Source organism: Littorina saxatilis, linkage group LG8 (genome assembly GCF_037325665.1).
Source record: "Littorina saxatilis isolate snail1 linkage group LG8, US_GU_Lsax_2.0, whole genome shotgun sequence".
NCBI lineage: Eukaryota > Metazoa > Mollusca > Gastropoda > Littorinimorpha > Littorinidae > Littorina > Littorina saxatilis.
This window is the reverse complement of record NC_090252.1, coordinates 50,247,205-50,271,472: the sequence shown is the minus strand read 5'-3', so window position 1 is coordinate 50,271,472 and position 24,268 is coordinate 50,247,205. Positions and strand designations below refer to the sequence as shown.

Below are 24,268 nucleotides of genomic sequence, written 5' to 3'. Positions count from 1 at the left end.
ACGCCCTCATTTTCCAATCAAATTGATTGAAATTTTGGCCAAGCAATCTTCCACAAAGGCCGGACTTCGTATTGCATTTCAGCTTGGTGGCTTAAAAATTAATTAATGACTTTGGTCATCAAAAATCTGAAAATTGTAATTTTTTTTATTTTTTTCTAAAACGATTCAAATTTACGTTAATCTTATTCTCCATCATTTGCTGATTCCAAAAACATATAAATATGTTATATTTGGATAAAACAAGCTCTGGCAATTAAATATATAAAAATTATATCAAAATTAAATTTTCGAAATCAATTTAAAAACACTTTCATCTTATTCCTTGTCGGTTCCTGATTCCAAAAACATATAGATATGATATGTTTGGATTAAAAACACGCTCCGAAAGTTAAAACAAAGAGAGGTACAGAAAAGCGTGCTATCCTTCTCAGCGCAACTGCTACCCCGCCGCTCTTGTTGTCAATTTCACTGTCTTTGCCGTGAGCGGTGGACTGACCTTGCTACGAGTATACGGTCTTGCTGCGTTGCATTGCGTTCAGTTTCATTCTGTGAGTTCGACAGCTACTTGACTAAATGTTGTATTTTCGCCTTACGCGACTTGTTGTTTGTTTGCACTTGAAGTTCTTTTTTTGCGCTCGTTTGTGGAAACCTAGGGATTGTTCACTAAGATAGAACAAAAATCTTGAACCTGTGACTATTAGTTGATTATTACCCGTGCAGTTTGTGTAATCAATAGATTGATTATACAAGATGCAGCAATAGTTTTGGTTTTAGTTTGTTTGTTGTTGTTGTTGTGTTGTTGTTGTTGTTGTTTTGTTGTTGTTGTTGTTTCAAAACATGCATGGAAAATGATCGTTTTAAATGTTTTGTGTTGTGTTGTTATATTGATGCAAGTGTGCTCGTAGAGGAACTAAGAATTTAAATGAATTGATTAAATTAAAATCTTTAAACAAAAACGATAAATGGGTTTTTCCCCGCGCAAGCTTCGGCAGAGAAGAGACAATGACAGGATCGCCGCCTTTGAATTTCCTATTTTCTGTGTAATTTTTTCCACACGTGCTTAACTTATTCAGATCTGAGATGCCGGTGAGTATGTCACATCGGCTGTTCCCTGAGTCGTAAATGATTAAGTGGCCCAATGCCGGCTTGGTGGTCTGCTCTTCTGTCGTGGCTTATGAAAGCGACACTGTCGCGACCAGCTTCCACTTAATACTTGTCAAGAGCGAAATGTTTTTCAATAAACGCGTGTGATCTTCGAAGCTTCGCGTGTTCAACACCTACCCGCCACATTGCGCAATACAGCCATAAACAAAATCCGAATATAACGATAACAGGAGATACTCCGCCCACATTACGGTTATGCTTATACTTAATTGGCTTATTGGCAGTGGTTGGCTTCTTATTGGTCAATCGCAAAGAACTGGGCGGTGCTCAAATCTGTCATTTCTTTTGTTTTCTTTCTTTTTAAGTAAACTACACACAAGCAGTTGTCATTGTTGTTTCATTGGAACGAGCTTAGCATTAGTGCAGAGCGTGCGTTGTGACGTGCACTAAAGATTCACGGATGAAAGTGTTTTTTCGTGGTTTGATTGTGACAAGTCATCGATACAAGGTCATTGTCTGCAGTTCAATAGTACTTCTGGGCAGATCATCAAGATTCAACCGGATAACCAAACCGTAAGTATTTTTGTTTGTTTGCGTGTTTCCTTTTTATTTGGTAGGATCTGTGACATTGATTAAACATGTGTAAACTGTTGAGAATTTAAAAAAAACAAGAAAGGTAAATTCGAACGTTTGACTCAAATACGGTCTTCTAAGTGGAAAAAAACCCAAATAGTTTATGACAAAATCTTAGCTCAATGAAATGTTCGGTCGCTCGCTAGGAAGGCGAATTAAGCAATTCAGTTTTTGTCACTAATATATTGTCTCTTAACTTAAAAAACCCGTTGGGTCCATATTTTTGTGACTGTAACGTCAATAACAAACGTTCCAGCATCTTACTTTTCTTGTGTGTTTATTATTCTGAGTTTTGAAACGTTGGCAGTCTTTTTGTTGTTGGATTTAGTTTATGGTAGCCTACTGTTGTTTAGTGTGAAACTTGTTAGTTCTATTTCTTTCCTCATAACTTTAGCACCCCCCCCCCCCACACACACACACACACATTTTATTTTGCCTTACGCGATTAGAAGTTTTGTTCGCCGCGCTAGAAAGACGGGACCGACAATGCTTAAAATGTGTCAATTACAATCTTAGCTGAATTAATGTGACAAATATGTACAAAAGTAAAATAAAATAAAAATCCTGTCCATTTATTTTTTTAATGATAATGCGTCCGCAATTATTTTGACATGAAGTTATCGAGAAAAAGCTTCCGCGGCTGCACTTGGTTACGGTACTTTAAAATTCGAAATGACGTAATTGGCTTAGCCATCAAGTTATTGCACCAAATTTCGAACCCAAATTAAAGTGTCATTTCATTTAAACTTTATAATCCAGTCACAAGGCCGTTTACTTAACGATCAGGATCGCCGTTTGTCTTGTCTTGTCTTTCCATTATTGCCCACAATCAGCAGTAGTGATTACTTCGGCACTTGATTTGAGATTCAATTTTACAGGGATAAGACATAACTAGACATAAGATCATCGTTATTGTGCATACAATTAAACAATGGATGGAAAAGTGTGGTCACAAGTTCATCTGCTCTTAAAACAACCAAACAACATATGACAACAGCCTTAAAAAACTAAAATAAGAACAATAAAACAAACAAAAACACGTCAGTGACCGCCGCTCAAATAATTATGGTCGTAAACATGACCTATGAACCTCTGCTGCTATAAGAGGTAGCCTAGCCTACCACTAGAGTTTTCCCTCGTCTGTTGTGGATTTCCCTCGTCTGTTGTGGAACCTGTCAAATGTGACGAGCAACGATAGCAGAAAGGGAGGCTAAGTTTCTATTTGTGTCCCCAGAATAAGTTTCTATTTGGGACAAAGGGAGGCTGCAAGCCGTATTGTTTATATAGCGCAGAGCGACTGGCTGTCCCGACGGCTTTACTATAAATTATGACCTAATTAGCCGATGTAGGTGACCTACATAATGTACAGTTTTAACCTACTTAGTAGTCAGCAAATCTTTTGCGCATATCTGGGCAACCAAACCAAAACTGACAACCAACTGTTGAGACTGTATGGTTTGCAGAACAATAAAACTCCAGGACCCAAAACTGAAAGATTTTGAGTTTGTGTTTTTATATTTAGCGCCAGTTTGTATCAGTGGACACTGATCCTAGAGCTTATATTTAGTTGTAAGCACCGTTTGCGTATTCTGTTCTACAATCACACGTATTTAAAGCAAAATAAACATATGCAGATTCCTGGGTTTTTTTTAAAACCTGCTAGACAAACTGCTGCAGTATTTGGTTACTCGCAAGGCAAATCAGTTATGTAGTCTATACGTAACTATAGCTCAGTTGACTCAGTTGATTCACTGTCTTCCGGCTGAACCGAAAGTCCCAACAACTGATACGCCGACACAGCCGCCGAGCTGAGCGGCTGTTATTTTTGTGGCATTCAACATATCTGCCAGGGTAATGCCCACCACAATCACCCGCCTCCCCCCCCCCCCCCCCTCCGCTGTCCGCCTCCTTGTGAGTATGAAATGACTTGGAATAACAGGCCGTGAAAAGTAGGATATGCGCCGAAATGGCTGCGATCTGCTGGTCGATGTGAATGCGTGATGTATTGTGTAAAAAATTCCATCTCACACGGCATAAATAGATCCCTGCGCCTTGAGTCCGAGTCTGGAGATACGCGCGCGATATAAGACTTCATATATATATATATTGATGTATATATGTGAACAAAATGCATTCCGAGCATTCATCGGTACAGTTCATTCCGTGACACCATGCAAAGGGATCTGATATGCCTTTTTACATGCTTACTATGCAGGTTCTGCAAATTTGGGGGCTTAAATCAATGTATGAATTTGATCTGAATAATGAATTTAACACGTTAACAATTACCCTTCCAGTTTCAGGAAGAACATACACACTACACAGGATAAGTTTTTCAATTTTTGTGTGACCTACACCCAACAGTCATGAATTGACAGAAAATCAGTCAAGATTCAGAATCATTTGTTTTACATCGTCGCCTTAATGATGATAATATGTTTACACTCGGTTAAAGAAATTTTTGTATAAGTATCTTGGTTGCCTAAAGGCGTGTTTCCATAACGCAATGCGATGGCGGCACGATGGTTGCGGCGAGGTGGCGGCAGCGTCAAAACCCATTGCAACAGTAGTATGAAAGAACGCGTGTTTCCATTATAATTATATGTGCGATTTGCTAAGTCAAAATTGTTTGCATGTTCACTTTTGACTCGCCTGCCTGAATAACCTGTGTCTGTTCGGCCGGCCGTGAACAAAAAGGGTTTGATTTTCAGTAATGACCTCACTTTCTACCCACCTATGTTGACAAATTATTTTTTTAGCCGAGACCAGCCTGAGCGGATATATATCCGTACCTGGTCATATAGAGCCATATGAGTGGGTACGGATATATCCCTGCCTGAAAGACAATGAGTTAAATCTCGTCAAATATTGGGGCCACAGCGGGGTTATAGAAATTACACGTTGAGGTTATCTCAGATGGTTTTAAAGTTATACTTTTAAAACTGTCCACACTTGTAGGGTTTGATTATATCCCACCTTGACCTAAGATTGATTGGCCCTCGTCAAGTTTTGAGGACACTGGGGTTAATTTTAATTCATAAAACATTATATCAGGCGTCTTTGAAGCTAGAGTTTTCAAATTTCAAGGGTTTAATAATCTGCTATCATGACCCTAATTTGGTTGACCCCATCTCCCCCCTCCCCCCCCCCTTCCCCCTTTTGCAAAAGTTGGCATCACAGGGGGGGGGGGGGGGGGGGGGGGGGGTTATGTTCATGAAAAGTTAAAAATGGGGTTATTTCAGATGTCCTGAGAGCAAAAGCCGCATAATGTCACACCATTTCAAAATGAAGAGTATGTTGCGTATTATGCTAGCGATGGTTGTGGAAACAAGTGTTTACCTCACTATCACAGACATTGACAGATGCTTGTTTGAAAGAATGATAACTCAACTTGATCACATTCTAAAAGTAGAGCCTGGATGCTCTCTGCAAAATGGTTTATTTGGGGTAACTAGTAAATCTAAAAAGAAGTAACTTCTGAAAACAATGCAACTTACCATATCAGCCTGGCTGTTGATTATGTGCATGTACCGGTATGCATGTCGGGGAATTAGCTTGACCCACATGGAAAAAAACCCAACTGTATCTGAGGTAGTGCGCAACGACTATTTTTTGAGGGGGGATTGTACTTTAAATCAATATTTCTAACTTGATTCTGTTTCCAGATGCTGATTCTGAACTCGATGCTCAATTTGAATGCTCTGACGTTTCTGATGATGACAACAAAGTCCCTCTCAACGTGACAGGTAGGTCCTATATGCACAGCTAAGCAGGCAGCTACCCTGCGATTTAAGTGGGAATTTCAGTATGGCAATAGCACACAATATTTCTTGTCTATTTTTTTCAAAGAAACTAGTTTCTGTGTGTGTTTTGTTTTGCTTGAATAATTGGATATCTACCATATATAGTACTTTCAGGACTGTAAGGTGCTACTGTTTTCCCCAATTTGGACCCATGTGCCTTATTCAGTTATTGATCTCTTTACCTATTGTATGGCTAAAGAAGGGAACACTTGTATGCACATCCCTTTACAAAGACACGCAAGCAACATTCTCTCTCAAGTGATATGCATTGTCTATGAACTAGGGAAGGCAGCTGGTCTCACCTCAAAATGTCAGTTACAGAAAGTTTAAGTTAAATGCACAGCACTAATATAATCTCACTGTGTGAAAGGGCATCCTCAAAATGGGTTGACTCACCTGAAAAGAAATTTATCTTTTGACTTGATGGCAGAGAAGTATGCTACCAAAAAACAATGTAATTTTCCCTTTCTGGAAAAAATGTCGACTGAGATTTCCAAACAATTGAAACTGTTTGTTGCTGTGTCTGAGTAGAATTAGTGTTGTGCTTAAATAGGTACTGCAGCGACAGGGATAAAATCACATCTCATGAGCTTCATCTTACCACTGCCAAAGCAGACACATTTTATGCACATCGCTAGTTTCTTTAAAGTCAACTGCCGCCGCTCAGTCAGTTTGTGTCACTCCAAGTCCTTTGTTGTATTTTAGATTCAGAGGTACACAATAATTGCAGATGGCTGTATGAATAAAATGGGTCACACAGAGTTGCGATGGCTGGGGGGTTGAATTAACTACGATAACTGATGAGTGGTTTACGCGTGCCAAATAGCCGTTCAAGGGATTTGAAAATGGCAATTAATTTTATTGAATGCTTTTGCAAGTGTGTAGGTTAAGCTTTCTTCCATGTTATTTTATGTTTTCCTATGTCCCTCTTTTTGTCAAGGGTCTTTGTGACTCATTGCAGGGCTAACACCTTTCCGGTACTCGCCAAAAATCTTGTTTTTAAAAACTGTTTAAGGTTTAACCGGAAAATCCTGTTTCTAAAAGTAACTTGATTAGCGGCACTTGACCATAATTATGTCAAAAGTCATGTGACGTCTTTTAACTTAACAGACCTACCTCCTTGAGGGGAGATTGTGCTTTAAATTTAGATATCTGACTTTTATTTCTGTTTTCAGATGATGATTCTGATGATACAGTTGAAGATGTCCACAACTTCGACTTTTTGGATGATTGCACCGAAGACTCTACCAACGTGACAGGTAGGTCCTATGCCCCACAAAACAAGCAGCTACCTTGCAATCTAGGAGGGAATTCTGCAAGGTAATGGGAGGCAGAACCAAAGTTTGGGTTGTTAATGGATTGGGAAACAAAAACTGAATTGTTAGTGGTTGCCATCATGGCCACATATTTCTCCATCTGTTTCTTGTTTCACTTCGTGTGTTGTAGTGGCACAGAGACATGTTTACCATCTTATGTCTCATGAGAGCATCAGTATTCTAAGCAGATGATGAAGGTACAGTGTACTGGTCTGTTTCCTCAATCCAAAATAATTTTTTCTTTGATGAGAGATTCTGAAACATTTGCACTTTTGTTTTCAAGTTTTGCTGCGGAAGAAGGAAAGAAAAATTTGGCGGAAAGAGAGTATCCTTTTTCAAGAGAATTACTACTGCTCCCCCACATACTCGATGCCTTACCCTGGTAGCTAAAACACACACAGACAACCAGGCATGTACTCAACAGTCTCTGGTACAGGGCATTGTCTGCACAGCTGATTATATTGCCTGCAGGGACTTACTTTTTTTTGGAAATAACTCATGCCAAAAACATAGAGGCAAGCTTATCAAGCATGGCCAAGAGACGCAATGCTGCTGATTGGGTAAGACCTGCCATCTGAGCTGTTGGGCCCCAAGAGTGCAGACGTGTACATGATCAAGAAACATGTACGGCGGCTCCCATCAGAAAACAACTGCATCAAAGCAGATATCTTCATTTAGCAAGTTTTTCCATTTCTATGTCAGAGGGGCTTTATTGATCCCATATCTTGACTGTGTTCTACGCCTTGTCTTCGGCTGAGTGTAACGTACTCGTTCTCATCAAATAAGAACTGTGTTGCTACACATAAAGCACAGGCAATGCACAAATGATTTGAAAGCACTTTGCAATTAGTTTGTAATTATTTGTATAACAGGGTTTTCATTTCATGCATCTCAAATGAGTGTCTGAAATTAAAGGAGCGTCTGAAATGTAATGTATTTAGTATAAGTTATTTATAAAATGCTGACTGTTAGCAAATGATAACAGACCCGGCAGAAATATAACCAGGCCAGGCCAACTATCATGCCTGCATGTCCAAACCACAAATCTGGTTCTCTTTGAAGAGCAGAATTTATTGAATTTAATGTCTGTATCCTCACAGGAGCCCAGACAAGTGCTGAAGACCCCGAAGGAGCAAGTGTTACCTCTTCCCCCGACCCAGCGTCTGAGACATCTGAGTGTAAGTCAGTTTATTGTTACTTTCACATTAAAGATAATGGTGTACTATGTAAGGAGCCGTTTTCTTTGGCAAATTGGATCTCAAAAACCCTTCAGGCAGATTTGATGTGGAGAAACATGTACTACCCACAGAGCTGCCAACTGCTACAATTTTGGCGTAGAATGCTACGATTTTGCTGTAATTGCTACGCTAAACTCTACGCTACGTTCAAACACAAAATGACAGGCATGCAAAATGTTCAATCATCGCTCGACAATCAACAATGAACATAGCACAAGTAGCCGAGTACCAATGGTTGCGAACCAGTCTGTTATGACTGATTGAGGTTGTCCACGTGACTTGCTTTGCCAATCGTGAATTTCGTTGCAAGCATTTGCCTTTCCGGTGACTCTCTGGGCCAATTGCGAATTTGATTAGAATGCACGATGCACTTGTAATGTCGTACTGTATTAGGGCTTCTGATATTTTACCAGGTAAGGGAACAATTTTACTACAGGCTTTTAACCAAAAGTATGAGGTCTTACTAGCGCCAAAACAATATATTCGTAATTAACCCGTGAAAGTGACTAATTTTCACGCAAAAATTCAATTAAACGTGTTAATTACTCATTTTCACATGTTAATGACTATTTTAAGTGTTAATGTCTAATTTTCAGTTTTGGCTCGCCTCCTGATGGCTTACTAGCGCCAAAACAAAAATTTCATGCGTTAATTACTAATTTTCATGTGCCTTGTGACTGTGGAGGTTCAATGCACATGCATGCGCGACTGTTACACCGGCCAGAGCGAAAATCCTTCGATTCAATACTTTTCTGGCCCATAGTTCTTTATAGTCTACTTGCCAAAAAGAGTACCTGGAAATGTCTGTTCCTGTGAACTTTTATGACGGAAATGTAATCTATAGGGTATGTAGAGTCAAATTAGCTTGGTTGCCTAAAGTTACACTTTGGGAAATTCTCAGAATCCAAGATGGCCGCCCAACGGTCATCTTGAAGATGGTCAATATATAACTTTTGATCCAGATGGGCTAAAGAGTCGTGTAATACCTCAATATAGGTTTTTTTGATGTCAGCGAGTTCATTTCTGAGGTTGGTTTGTCAATCCTGTCAACAGAATCCAAAATGGCCGCCAAGATGGCCGTCAAAATATATAAAAACACATTTCTCGCCATATCTGGGTTTCTAAAGCAGCTAGATTCATGATCTTAGTGCTGATCATGTTTCCAAAGGCTGGGAAGCCGTTCTGATATCACCCAGATGCAAGATGGCTGCCAAGATGGCAGGTAAACGTCATTCACGCTCAAATCAATGTCACACAAAAATAAGGAAAACGCCATATTGTTTGTCTTTTGTCTGAAAGAACATGTTAGCATCCAGTTAAAGAGGCAACTTTCAGGACCTCAATCAAGTCCATGTGGGAAAGTCCATGTCCAAAAGCAGCTTAGCTGGCACGCCACGACCGAAATAGAACTCTACTGCTCTTGCTTTACAGCAAACAAACGATTCAAACTTTGAAACCATATCTCCTTCTTCAATGTCAGCTTCTTTCTCGTCTTACTGGTCGTCTTCAACAAACTCCTCCTCTTCTTCTTCCTTCTCCTCCTCCTCCTCCTCTTCCTCCTCTTCTTCCTCCTCCTCTTCCTCCTCCTCCACCACAGGCTCATGCTTCGTGTAAGCGCTGCAGCAGCCATCTCCTCCCTCGCAATAACAGTATTCAGTGCACGTAAGTCTCCCACTGTGGCAACTGCACTTCTTCTCGCTGCACGCTTTCCCCTCGGCGCTGCAACTACAGCTCACGACATCTGAGAGCTGCTGCGGTGCTATCGGCGCATTAGACAGCGATTGTGTCACAGCACCAGATTCATCGATATCCCATCCGAAGCAGCGGATATCATGAGCCTCGGCTGGTGGATCTTTATGGTCTGCTGCTTTCCACAACATCATCTGCAGATGTGCTCGGAGAGCATGCAGCCTCAGGTTGCAATCGGTTGGTGGTAGCCTCTTCAAAGGTGGTGGTTTCTTCCTGCCCAGATACAGTCTGGATCTTGCACCATTGCGGGACTTGGCCTTCTTCTGACTGTACAGCGCGAGGAAGAATGAGTCGGCAGTGGCCTTAAGTTGGTCATGACTGACGTCTGGCTCCCCAAGGACATCTTGCAGGCCTAGGATGTCGCTGTTTCCAAGCACCTTGAGCGCCGACTTCTTGCCCTTGTAACAGGGGTACGACACGGTGTCGCAGCCCGATAAGGCGTGCATGCCGAGTAGCTGACCACACTTGTCCCCCAATTTGTCCACTGTTGCGCGAATGTCAAGCACCGTGCCGTCCCATTTCTCCATCTGGATGCTCTTCTGTATCCTCTTCCTCCATGCCAAGTACACGAGAAGGACGAACACATCAGTGTCATCACACAGCACCCTGATCGTCTCCGCCCCGCCTGCTGCAGCCTTCAGCATGTAGCTGCACAGCGTGATATCCGCCTCCTCATGGGTGACAAGACAATCGAAACTGCTGACAAGCTCCACGTTGTTCTGCAGAGGATGTCCACAGAGGATGTTGCTGAGGAGGCGTTTGTTGTTGGCATTCTTCATGATAGCTTCTCTGTGTGGGAGGGGGGTTGTGGGTGTCAGACGGAAGTCCTTTGATCCTTCCCCTGCCCTCCTCATCCTCTCGTGGTCCTTCGCAGTTGGCTGATTCTCATGGTACCTGTCAAACAACACCAGTTTCTGTGCTGCTGGAGGATAGCGGCTCAGTCGAGCGCCGAAACTCGCGACAAAATCTCCTGCTGTCCCCGCAACTGGCCACACAACATGGTACAGGAGTCGACCAGCACCACGTCTGGTGCAGGTGCGTTGTTGACCGGCACACCATGACACTTGACGAGCACAGCCTTGTCTCCTTTCCTCAAACTCCCGAACTCATCGATGAGAGATGGAGGTACGGGACTGAGTTCGTACTTGAAGATGTCTGTCGCCTTCACACCACGTTGTTGCCTAATGATCTGAAGCCGTACGAATAATGTTTCAATGTCAAAGATGGCCTTGTCTTTCACAACCACTACCTTTTTCATCTCCTGCATGGTCTTCACTTTCCTCTCGATCGGGCCATGGAATGTGCTGTGAAGCGAAGCGGCGAACTGTTCACTTTGAGTGCTGCCGATCTTGAGTGCATCTTGGACATTTAGGCCTACTTTTGCTGGCGCGATCTGCCCGTTGACGATGTTGTACAGGTCAGTGGCAGACCTGTTTACCCTTACGATTTTGGCGTAATTTATTACGATTTTCTGCAAAAAATACGCCATTCCGCTATCCGTGTCAAGACTACAATTTTCATAAATAAAAAAAATATTAATTTTTTTTTATCTTTTTTTTTTATTATCAATTCACATGTTTGGCATTGTTTTTTTCAATGGCAAAATGGGGTGAAAAAGCACAGGACTGACCAGAGATCATGTCTGTCTGATGAGACGCTGGAGAGCCTTATTCTAGTGGTGAAGTCTCGCCCTCACTCATTCGGCAAGCGCAAGTACAGTAGAGAAGCGCTTGACACACTGAAAAAGGCCTACTACGAGCAAAAGAAAAAGAATCAGTGATGCATGTGCTTTTGATGTGATCTTCTTTGAAATTATGATGACTACAAAAACTGACTGATGTGTTTTGTTTGTGAATGATGGATATATGTGCATGATTGCGTTTCGCAGACACAGTTGTCATGTGCGTTGTAATTAGCGACGAATGCTGGATGATTACTATTTTTGTGCCAGGATTACTATTTTTGGGGCTGAGCATTACTCCAAAACACTTATGGGGGTAAACAGGTCTGCAGTGGACTCAACAATGAGAGGGTGCGAGTACTTCTGCAGTTCCTCTGCAATCTTCGTCCGGTCTGCTGCGTCGATCGCTCGCCTTCTTTCACCTTCCTCTTTGTGCTTGCTCTCCTTCTGTCCATCCCCACCATCGAGACCCATCGGCTTTTCTGAAAGTTGCCTCTTTAACTGGATGCTAACATGTTCTTTCAGACAAAAGACAAACAATATGGCGTTTTCCTTATTTTTGTGTGACATTGATTTGAGCGTGAATGACGTTTACCTGCCATCTTGGCAGCCATCTTGCATCTGGGTGATATCAGAACGGCTTCCCAGCCTTTGGAAACATGGTCAGCACTAAGATCATGAATCTAGCTGCTTTAGAAACCCAGATATGGCGAGAAATGTGTTTTTATATATTTTGACGGCCATCTTGGCGGCCATCTTGGATTCTGTTGACAGGATTGACAAACCAACCTCAGAAATGAACTCGCCGACATCAAAAAACCCTATATTGAGGTATTACACGACTCTTTAGCCCATCTGGATCAAAAGTTACATATTGACCATCTTCAAGATGACCGTTGGGCGGCCATCTTGGATTCTGAGAATTTCCCAAAGTGCAACTTTAGGCAACCAAGCTAATTTGACTCTCCGTACCCTATAGATTACATTTCCGTCATAAAAATTTACAGGAACAGGGTCATTTCCAGGTTTCATACATGACATAGAAGGCTGGCTGGTAGACTATTAATCCGATGCAAATTAACAATAAGAGCTGAACGCATGTGTTACAGTGTAGATAACAGTGACATACAACTGTGTGTCCGACAACTTGTTGAATAACGAATTCTATCGAAAGACATTTGTGAAAGTGTGTTAGCCTAGACCGAACAGATCAGTCTGCTAGTGGTCGGACCTTTAGCACACGTCCGGCCACACGCCATTTTTCCTCTCTCGATTCGAACATTTTTGGATCAATTGTCTTTCACTAATAGTAATACACTACAAAGCAGATGTATGAGTGTTGTAGTGTAAATGAATATGAGGCACAGCTGTCTGCCTGACAACTTGTCGAATAAGGAATTATATTGAAAGATATATGTGAAAGTGTGTGAGCACAGCTGATCAAAAGTCCGTCTGCTAAAAGCAGCTTCGATTCAAAAGTTTTTGGGCTCGATTATTCTTTTTTAAGTTACCCAAAACAACGTTAAGGAAAGTGCTATTGCAGAAAACTGACATGCATCTTCCCGTCGGATAACTTGCTCGATAAGGCCTTCTATTAAAAGATATTTCAGAAATATTGTGAGAGTGATGTTTGACGGACGTTGTAGCCTCTCAGTGCGGACTCTTAAAGTCCGACTACTGTGACCAAAAACGAGGCAAAATTGAAAATAAGTAATTAACACTGTTATTTACTAATTTTCACGTGAAAATGGTAACCTTAGGTTCTGGCACTAGTAAGCCGTCATACAAAAGCGTTTTGGTGTTTATATCTTTTTGGTTTGTTTGTTTGTTTGCCGACCACGAAGGGCCATATCAGGGTGGTGCTGCTTTGACATATAACGTGCGCCACACACAAGACAGAAATCGCAGCACAGGCTTCATGTCTCACTCAGTCTCATTATTCTGACACCGGACCAACCAGTCCTAGCACTAACCCCATAATGCCAGACGCCAGGCGGAGCAGCCACTAGATTGCCAATTTTAAAGTCTTAGGTATGACCCGGCCGGGGTTCGAACCCACGACCTCCCAATCACGGGGCGGACACCTTACCACTAGGCCAACCGTGCCGGTATATATTTTTGGTACCTGGTTCATGATCTGTTCAATTTCAAACTAAGCATGCACAAGTTTTAATTTACTTTCATTCTGTATGCAGGTACCAAAAGCCCGACATCACCGGAGGAAAATACAAGCAAAGGTATGCACGCATGTCTTCAGTGACTGAGAATGTTTATGGGATGAATGAGAGTTGCCTAAACTTCTACTGCAATATGTTTAAGGCATTCATCCCCATTTCATTTCATTCAATCCTATTAGGCCAGTAAAGGCACCCCACTTGACTCTGTGGTACTTTTTTCCTGATCAAAAATTTCTTTCACAGTGGTCACATGACGATGCTCAAGCAAGGGTACCCCCCAAATCGACCTGACATAAAAAAAGGAGTACCCCCCAAAAAAACCAATAGTTGGGAAAAAGAACCCATCTATCTTTCTCTCTCTCTCTCTCTCACTGTCCGTCTCTTTCTCTCTGTCTTTCTCTCTCTCTCTCAATCTCTCTCTCTCTCTCTCTCTCTCTCTCTCTCTCTCTCTCTCTCTCTCTCTCTCTCTCTCTCTCTCTCTTTCTCTCTCTCTCTCTCTCACCCCCATTGGTTTGTATATGGGTCTGTGGCCTTAGTAATATAAACCATTATCTTTCTCTCTCTGTTCTATTTGTATGTCCGTGTGTATATATGATTAGAGTAGTATGAAAAAGAAAGAATTTCTGTAATGCTTATGCCACAAACCTTGTAAAATAAGATTTGATTCAATTTGGTCTTCCCCCTCTTCCATTTCAGGCAGTTTTCTTTGTTGTTGCTATAACTGCGAATAAAAGGTGTGTCATTATTTTTTATAAACAAGGAACATAGTTTTTGTTACTGTGAAAGAATTTTGGAATTGTTCTCTAATAGTTGGGGGGATACTGTCCTGACCCTGTTGAAGGTCGGCACTTGTATATATATATAATATATTTTGTTATTATTATAAGGACCTTTAAACTAACCCCTCTTTTTCCTTTCTTTTGTGATGTAGTTTCCAACTTCATTATTCAAGTATCATGGGTTTCAGGAGTCAAAATCCAGACAGAGGGCAAGCGATACTTTTGTATCTTCTGCGAAAAGTACTTTGCTCAACACCTCAACCGGCACCTCATAAAAAGCCACAGCGAGGAGGCAGATGTTGCTGCGGCCCAGGCTCTTCCGGAGCCCCAACGCTCGCAGGCCCTCTTGATCATCCGAAACCATGGCAGAGACGGAATTAATTGGTATGTGTCCTGCAAGGAGCTAAACCAGATCACAAGTGGTCATGGAAAGCACTTGTGCACCATTGTGCCAGTACTGATTTTTAGACTACAATAGCTAGTTTTCTTATATACTGATTGCAAAAGATAGTACAGGGGTACCTGCAATGACTTGCCAGAAGTGTCCTTAAATTGAAGGTGGCCTGTCATGTTGACGGGTAATTTTGGTAGGGATAATAGACAAATGGACAACAGAAAGCGTCAGCACACTCTGGTTTACGTAAACTATCAGTTTCTGAACAGACATTGCCAGGTTTTTTACGCACAGTACAAACACCCTTTCATTTAAACACTCACCGCTTGCGAACATCCTAAGTACCCTCCGTAAAGAGCTAGCATTTTTTTAAGATTTTATTTTTGCATGGCCTGCAGGATTGTCTAGTACCAAAATCAGACGCTTTTTGGCGCTAGTTCTAAAATCTAAATAATAAATTGACGACTTGTAACACAAGCATTCATTAATCCTAAAAGATTTGTTTTTCATCAAAAAAAGATCAGTACAACTCGAAGTTTTGAAAAATGGACAAAAAGGGAGTCCGGAAGCTTGTCACGCAAAGAAGTGTTTCCCGAAGCAGACACATTTTTTGCATTGAACTTGCTTCTTTGAAGCCAAACTCCACCGTTAAGTTTGTGTGACTCGCAGTCGTTGTTGCATTTTAGATTCAGAGTTACACGATAATGTTCTGATGCAGATAAGGCGAGTCGCATTGAAATCAGAAACTGACGACTAGATTGTGAAAAAAAAGGAAAGTTGATCACACCCCGGGGTCCACGATGGCTATGGCGTTAGATAAACCATGCAAAAATAAATTCATTGAAAATTGCTGGCTCTTTACGTAAGGCACCTCAGATATTCTCAAGCGGTGAGTGTTCAAACAAAAGGGTGTTTGTACTGTGTGTCTTTGATGGTTTGCGGGAGGCTTACTGTGCCTTAAAAGGGATATGTGGTCTCTCATCGGAGAGGCCACACATTGCAGGTACAACTCCACACACTTTTTAACTTTGTGACTTTCATTGCCGTGCACTGATACACTGAGCACAAAAAAGTAAAGGATATTTTTTTCAATGGTATACCCCAGATAACAGCAGTTATTTGGTCAGAAATATACGTGAATTTGAAAATCAGTCTTTCTTCTGCTCAAAAATGTGTTTCTGGAATCTGAGCAATATCTGGGTATGATGTCACTGGTCCGTGACCACATCTACTCTCAAAAATTGTGTTTTTTGATGGCTTGATTCACTTTCAACCGTTGAAACAGTGACTTAAACTGAATATTTTAAATTTTTTACATTCGAAAGTTTATTTGGTGTCTTACCTAATGGTTCATACAAATTTCGTTCAAATCTGTCGCGCTGTCAGGCTGATCTAGTGTGTAAAACAGAGCGACCACAAAACTGAAAAACAGCAAAAAATCAATGGTTTTAATGGTGTTTTTGCTGGGTAGCTGCAGGCTCTCCAAATTTCACAGAACTTAACTTTTTGTGCTCAGTGTACATACAGCAGACTTGCGCTCTTCAGTCTCTTTGTTTGTATGTTTGCTTAATGCCCAGTCCACCACAAAGGGTTATGTATCGATTGGACATTGGATTTCCCTTCTTTGAGCCATGTGACGTCAGAGGCATACAAAACTTCATATTTTGGCGTTTCAGGTTGACCGAAACTTCAAAGGAACTACAAAACACACGTCATGTGTTTGATTGCATGTGTGTGTGCTGTTCAATGTCAAAACAACAACAAAGTCAGTACATGACGTGTGTTTTGTAGTTCCTTTGAAGTTTCGGCCAACCTGAAACGCCCAAATATGAAGCTTATGTGTTTGATTGCAAGTGTGTGTGTGCTCGTTCAATCGTTAAAACAACAAAGTCAGTACCTGAAAGGAATGCAATCGATAAATAAATGTTATTTGCGTTTTTGACCAAAATATGACATTTTACACAGATCAAGACAGTCATTGTTCTCCGAGACTGCGCTAGCAGTCGAGGTGAACAATGACTGTCGAGATGTGTGTAAAATGTCATATTTTGGTCAAAAACGCAAATAACGTATAATATCAGGGCGGTTGCTCTTCAGTGCTCTTCAGTGTAATGCACCATAAAAGAGGAGTCACACTACACAAATTCTAACCTGTCTTTGATGCAATTCATGGTCTCATTGATTTTTGGGTTGTTCTTGTTGATTATTTTATTTTATCATATTCGTTCCATTTCCTTGTATTAATACACACCCCACAAAATAATTTTTAAATCCAACCAACATGGTGGGTTTTTTTTTTTACTCACATGCGAAGCAAAAGTGAGTCTATGTACTCACCCGAGTCGTCCGTCCGTCCGGAAAACTTTAACGTTGGATATTTCTTGGACACTATTCAGTCTATCAGTACCAAATTTGGCAAGATGGTGTATGATGACAAGGCCCCAAAAAACATACATAGCATCTTGACCTTGCTTCAAGGTCAAGGTCGCAGGGGCCATAAATGTTGCCTAAAAAACAGCTATTTTTCACATTTTTCCCATTTTCTCTGAAGTTTTTGAGATTGAATACCTCACCTATATATGATATATAGGGCAAAGTAAGCCCCATCTTTTGATACCAGTTTGGTTTACCTTGCTTCAAGGTCAAGGTCACAGGAGCTCTTCAAAGTTGGATTGTATACATATTTTGAAGTGACCTTGACCCTGAACTATGGAAGATAACTGTTTCAAACTTAAAAATTATGTGGGGCACATGTTATGCTTTCTTCATGAGACACATTTGGTCACATATGATCAAGGTCAAGGTCACTTTGACCCTTATGAAATGTGACCAAAATAAGGTAGTGAACCACTAAAAGTGACCATATCTCATGGTAGAAAGAGCCAATAAGCACCATTGTACTTCCTATGTCTTGAATTAACAGCTTTGTGTTGCATGACCTTGGATGACCTTGACCTTGGGTCAAGGTCACATGTATTTTGGTAGGAAAAATGTGTAAAGCATGTGAGTCGTATGGGCTTTGCCCTTCTTGTTTTACCTTTCTATGCCCTCCAGCAAGAAATAGTGGACAGCGAGCTTTGCTTGCTTCCAAATTTATATTAATGAGCTAATTATAACATTTAATCATCATCAAAAACCTTGTCAATGCTTTCAATGTGTGTGTGATTCAGAAGTCGTTAGGTAATCTGGCAGTCATTAAAACAAGGTAGGGGTCAAATTAAAAGTTTTAAAGTTGCCACAGCGCTCCAAAAACTCAATAATGTTTGTTGCGGTTTTACAAAATGTGATCCAGATTCACTGAAGGGGGCCGGGGACTCAAAATAACCATTTTTTCATGTTGGGAGTCGTTTAGCTATGTTTTAGATATGGTTAGCTCTGTTCAATCAATCAATGAGTCTTATATCGCGCATATTCCGTGGGTACAGTTCTAGGCGCTCTGCAGTGATGCCGTGTGAGATGAAATTTTATACGGCCAGTAGATTGCAGCCATTTCGGCGCATATTTACCTTTCACGGCCTATTATTCCAAGTCACACGGGTATAGGTAGACAATTATTAACTGTGCCTAAGCAATTTTGCCAGGAAAGACCCTTTTGTCAATCGTGGGATCTTTAACGTGCACACCCAATGTAGTGTACACGGGGGGAGGTTCGGACACCGAAGAGAGTCTGCACACAAAGTTGACTCTGTGAAATAAATTTCCGCCGAACCTGGGATCGAACTCACGCTGACAGCGGCCAACTGAATACAAATCCAGCGCGCTACCAACTGAGCTATATCCCCGCCCGTTAGCTGTATCATTCTGTTTTTTTTCTTTTCCTCTCACTTTGAAGGCCTGGGAATTATGTATTTTTGTCAGTATTGTTTTTTATTTTGTATTTTGTACGTTATTGTCTCCATGGAAGGTGTGATTTTTTGGGTGCTCATTTTTTGTAGTCTTTAGCATGTACAACAAAGGCATTTTGAGGAACAGCTGTCAATTTCTGTTTCAGGGAACTACAGCAAGTTCTCGAGAGAAGAAGAGAAGGCCGTGAGGAAGCTTTTTCAAGCTTCCATTTTGGGAGGAAAGCTTCCAGGAAAGAAACAAATTTTGTTGGGCATTGCAGGCAGCCAAACACTGGAAGGGAGATCCTGGACCCAAATTAAAGATAAAGTGGCAAATGAAAAGAACACATGAAGCACATGTACTAAATTTAACTGTTACTTCCTACTGTAATATTAATTCCATTTCCCGCAGTTTCCTGTCACTTTGAGGGAAAACTGCACTTTGGTTTGTGCAGTGCAGTTCTTTTGTCAGTTGTTCTCCTCTTTATTTGTTCTATCGTCTTTCTTCTTCTTTTTTGTGTGTGTACTTTTGTGTTTTTGTGCCTGAAGAAGACCCTTAGGTCGAAACGTCCCTGTTATTTGTTCCGTGTTCGTCATTTTAACGTGAGTACATTGCTTTTTGGTCTCTTTATTGTTCCCTCTCACGTGCAGTCGCCATTGTTTAATACTTTGAGGGAAGTTAAAAGAAATATTTTTGTCGACAAGCAAAGTGGTTACAAGCCCCCCGGTCATACACTTTTTTTTTTCGTAAAGCACAGATTTTTTGCTCCCACCCATGCAGTTGGAAAACCTTTTCAAATCTCTTGTGTTGTTTTAAACTTTTGCTCTAAACATTTGGTATGACACAAATTTTGAAGTGAAAATTGATTCGGATTACAGTATCACTTGATTATGTTTCATGATTTTTGAGTCACTTGAGAAAAAGTGACTCTATGTAATCGGTCAGTGTTAGTCTGTCCGGCCGGCCGTCTGGCCGGCCGTCCGTAGACACCACCTTAACGTTGGACTTTTCTCGGAAACTATCAAAGCGATCGGGCTCATATTTTGTTTAGTCGTGACCTCCAATGACCTCTACACTTTAACGATGGTTTCGTTGACCTTTGACCTTTTTCAAGGTCACAGGTCAGCGTCAAAGGAAAAATTAGACATTTTATATCTTTTCTCGGAAACTATCAAAGCGATCGGGCTCATATTTTGTTTAGTCGTGACCTCCAATGACCTCTACACTTTAACGATGATTTCGTTGACCTTTGACCTTTTTCAAGGTCACAGGTCAGCGTCAAAGGAAAAATTAGACATTTTATATCTTTGACAAAGTTCATCGGATGTGATTGAAACTTTGTAGGATTATTCTTTACATCAAAGTATTTACATCTGTAGCCTTTTACGAACGTTATCAGAAAAACAAGGGAGATAACTAGCCTTTTCTGTTCGGCAACACACAACTTAACGTTGGGCTTTTCTCGGAAACTATAAAAGTGACCGGGCTCAAATTTTATGTGAACGTGACTCATTGTGTTGTGAATAGCAATTTCTTCCTGTCCATCTGATGCCTCATATAATATTCAGAACTGCGAAAGTGACTCGATCGAGCGTTTGCTCTTCTTGTTTTCTGGTTTACCTTGTTTCTTTTTGGTGTAAATATGTGGACGTCTGCACTGACAGATGTCATGACAGCTGTCCTTTGTATGAGATTGTCTGGGTTGTGGATAACTCCCATTGATCATGACTTTTGTATGGACCCGCAGCATTGTTACGTGTATTTGCTCTGTCCAGTAGGAAAACATTTTTAAGTCTTCTTGTGTTGTTTTAAACTTTTGCTCTAAAAATGTGGTTCCCATTGAACCTCAGTACAGATTATGGTTTGCAAAATATATGTTGCTTACTTGATTCTTGAGAATTGTGTTTGTTTTCGCTACCCCCGCGGGTTAGGGGGAGTCCCATATTGGTTGGGACGAGAAAGAATTTACCCGATGCTCCCCAGCATGTGGTAAGAGGCGACTAACGGATTCTGTTTCTCCTTTTACCCTTGTTAAGTGTTTCTTGTATAGAATATAGTCAATTTTTGTAAAGATTTTAGTCAAGCAGTATGTAAGAAATGTTAAGTCCTTTTTACTGGAAACTTGCATTCTCCCAGTAAGGTAATATATTGTACTACGTTGCAAGCCCCTGGAGCAAATTTTTGATTAGTGCTTTTGTGAACAAGAAACAATTGACAAGTGGCTCTATCCCATCTCCCCCCCTTTCCCCGTCGCGATATAACCTTCGTGGTTGAAAACGACGTTAAACACCAAATAAAGAAAGAAAGTCTGTTTTCGCCAAGTGAGGGTGTGTGACTGTGGCTGTGAGTGTGTTTGTGACAGTAAATTCAACACTATGAGTGACAAAGAACTGAAGACTGTGTGTGGCAGGGAACAGGACACGTTGTGTCATTCGCCTGTAAGTGTAATCATTATATTTTGTAACCATCAAAAACAATTTCCCTTGAAATCAAAACACAATTTCCCTTGAAATCAAAACATTAACAAGTAAGAAAAAATGACACCTGAAAATGGCATTCAATGGTTACTCATGCTCTCTCTCTCTCTCTCTCTCTCTCTCTCTCTCTCTCTCTCTCTCTCTCTCTCTCTCTCTCTCTCTCTCTCTCTCTCTCTCTCTCTCTCTCTCTCTCTCTCTCTCTCTCCCCCTCCTGAAAACAAACAAACATCAAACAAACATTGAGGAACCAAAGCTAAATAGCGTTTTAAAGTATAAGCTCAAGAGGATACTTCCCACTGTGATATTAATTACTAGTGTGTTTTTGTGAGGGTGCTTTAACGTTTCAGTTATAGGGAGTAGCACACGTTTGTGATATGATCCGTGCATGTCTTAAACAAGTAATGGCAGTGCATATTAGCAGATCTGCATTTTCAACCATCAAGTTATTCACGAATGGTAGTCGTCCGATGTTGGAATATAGCGTGTTCGTGTTTTTAGTCTCTCGTGTTCTTAGTTATATGATTCAAGTCTTATATCGCGCGCGTATCTCCAGACTCTGACTCGAGGCGCAGGGATCTATTTATGCCGTGTGAGATAGAATTTTTTACACAATACATCACGCATTCACATCGACCAGCAGATCGCAGCCATTTCGGCGCATATCCTACTTTTTACGGCCTATTATTCCAAGTCACACGGGTATTTTGGTGGACAATTTTGTTATCTATGCCTATGCAATTTTGCCAGGAAAGACCCTTTTGACAATCGTGGGATCTTTAACGTGCACACCCCAATGTAGTGTACACGAAGGGACCTCGGTTTTTCGTCTCATCCGAAAGACTAGCACTTGAACCCACCACCTAGGTTAGGAAAGGGGGGAGAAAATTGCTAACGCCCTGACCCAGGGTCGAACTCGCAACCTCTTGCTTCCGAGCGCAAGTGCGTTACCACTCGGCCACCTAGTCCGTTTAGTGTGATCAAGCAAACGCAAACAATCCTTGAATCTTTTAAAGCACGATAAAAAGATCAAGTATCGATCCTCATATCAAACAGACAATGAAGTAAGGCGTCCGCCCCGTGATCGGGAGGTCGTGGGTTCGAACCCCGGCCGGGTCATACCTAAGACTTTAAAATTGGCAATCTAGTGGCTGCTCCGCCTGGCGTCTGGCATTATGGGGTTAGTGCTAGGACTGGTTGGTCCGGTGTCAGAATAATGTGACTGGGTGAGACATGAAGCCTGTGCTGCGACTTCTGTCTTGTGTGTGGCGCACGTTATATGTCAAAGCAGCACCGCCCTGATATGGCCCTTCGTGGTCGGCTGGGCGTTAAGCAAACAAACAAACAAAAATTCAAAATCAAAGAATACAATCTCTAGCTGCGCACGCTAGCTTTGCGAAATAAAGTGTTGGTTTGGTTACCAACACCCCATCCCGCCATTTAATTTTAACACACACAAATTTAAAAGATTGAAAATTATTCCGAATATAATTTTCTAAATAAAATTTTTTGTCTTGGTTGAAAAATTGCGACACGACCTTAATTCATGCTAACAAACATTCTTATTAGGTTAAATTTTTTTATTTTTTTTTATTTAAAAAAAAATTTTTTTTTTTATTTAAAATTTTTTTTTTTTTTTTTTTTTAAACTAAGCTTTGGTTTTGTAACGAAAATCCGGCCTAAAGTCTTTTCATGCGCAAAAAAAAAAAAAAAAAAAAAAAAAAAAAAATACCCCCCCTTCCCCCCCCCCCCCCCCCCCCCCCCCCCCCGGTTTTGTAACGAGAATATGGCCTTAAGTCTTTTCATGCGCAAAAAAAAAAAAAAAAAAAAAAATTACCCCCCCCCCCCCCCCACCTCCTATTTTTTTTTTTAATAATTCTGGATTACTGGTAGCTTTTTTGTACTACCACGCATATGTAACGCTATTTTGATAAAGTTGATAGTATTTACAGCTTTCCGGTCATAATTATGTCCGGCTATCATTCACTTTTAGGTGGCGGATGTCCAGATATAACACGTGTTTCAGAATCTCTATTTTTGGGTGTGTAACTTTCAATAATGAGTGTTTTAAAAAAAAAAATTCTCAAAAAGTATTCTTAAAGTCCGACACATGTTTATACTCGCACTCCGTTTCTGTAGCTTTAGCAATAAACAAGTCCAGATATAACACATTTTTCTTTGCGGCTAATGTCCAGAGATCCCCCCCTCAGACACGTATGTGTGTGTGTGTGTGTGTGTAAGTGTCTGTGCGTGCTTGTGTACGTACGTGCATATGTATGTGTGTGCTTGCGTGCGTGCGTTACATGCGTGCGTTCTAACGCGCACACGTACATGCTTGTGTACGTGCCTGTGTTGATGTGTGTGTTTACATCAAACATTACACACACACACACACACACACACACACACACACACACACACACACACACACCATACATCAAACACTGAATTCACACATCGATCCTTACCTATAACAAAGCATAGTATTCCTCTTACCATAACGTTGACAATGTCCATACAATCGTATAATGATATTGTATTTGTGTACCCATACAGACACCTGCGTGGGGACTGCCTGGAAGTGTAACAGTACCAGACAGTGTATCGCAAGCAATGACCGATGTGATGGAGAAACTCAATGTGACGATGGCAGTGATGAGCAAAACTGTGGTATGTGTGTTCACATACGAATACGAATACGAATACGAATATGATACGAATACGAATAAGTGTATTGCTGTATCTACCAGTTTCAATTTTCAGGTCGTGGGCACTTATTGTTAGTTTACACAACGATTGTTTATATTTTCTTTGTTTTATGCACAACAGATATGGTTCCGTTTTATAATTTGTTACTATTCTTTGATAACAATTTAACTTTGGTGAACTTCTTATTTGACCTTTCCAGAATTGTATATATTGGAGTTCCAATTTTTGACATATAACATTTTTTAACCTTTTGACATTAAAAGTGGACTGATTTTTCCACACATGATCTAATCCAATGACTTCTAACAATTGTTTTACAAATGATATCCATGGATATGTTTCACTGCCTTTGGTGTGCATAAGATGATATACTTTGCTCAGATGAG

At 40.9% G+C, this 24,268-nt stretch overlaps 1 protein-coding gene across 1 annotated transcript in view; it reads left to right on the top strand.

The window, feature by feature from the left end:
* LOC138973773 (low-density lipoprotein receptor-related protein 2-like) overlaps window positions 1-24,268 on the top strand; it is an 87,593-nt gene that overhangs the window by 61,024 nt on the left and 2,301 nt on the right. The window contains exon 12 of the mRNA XM_070346485.1: window positions 23,730-23,843. Coding sequence (XP_070202586.1) covers window positions 23,730-23,843 — 114 coding nt within the window. The remainder of the gene's footprint in view (window positions 1-23,729; window positions 23,844-24,268) is intronic.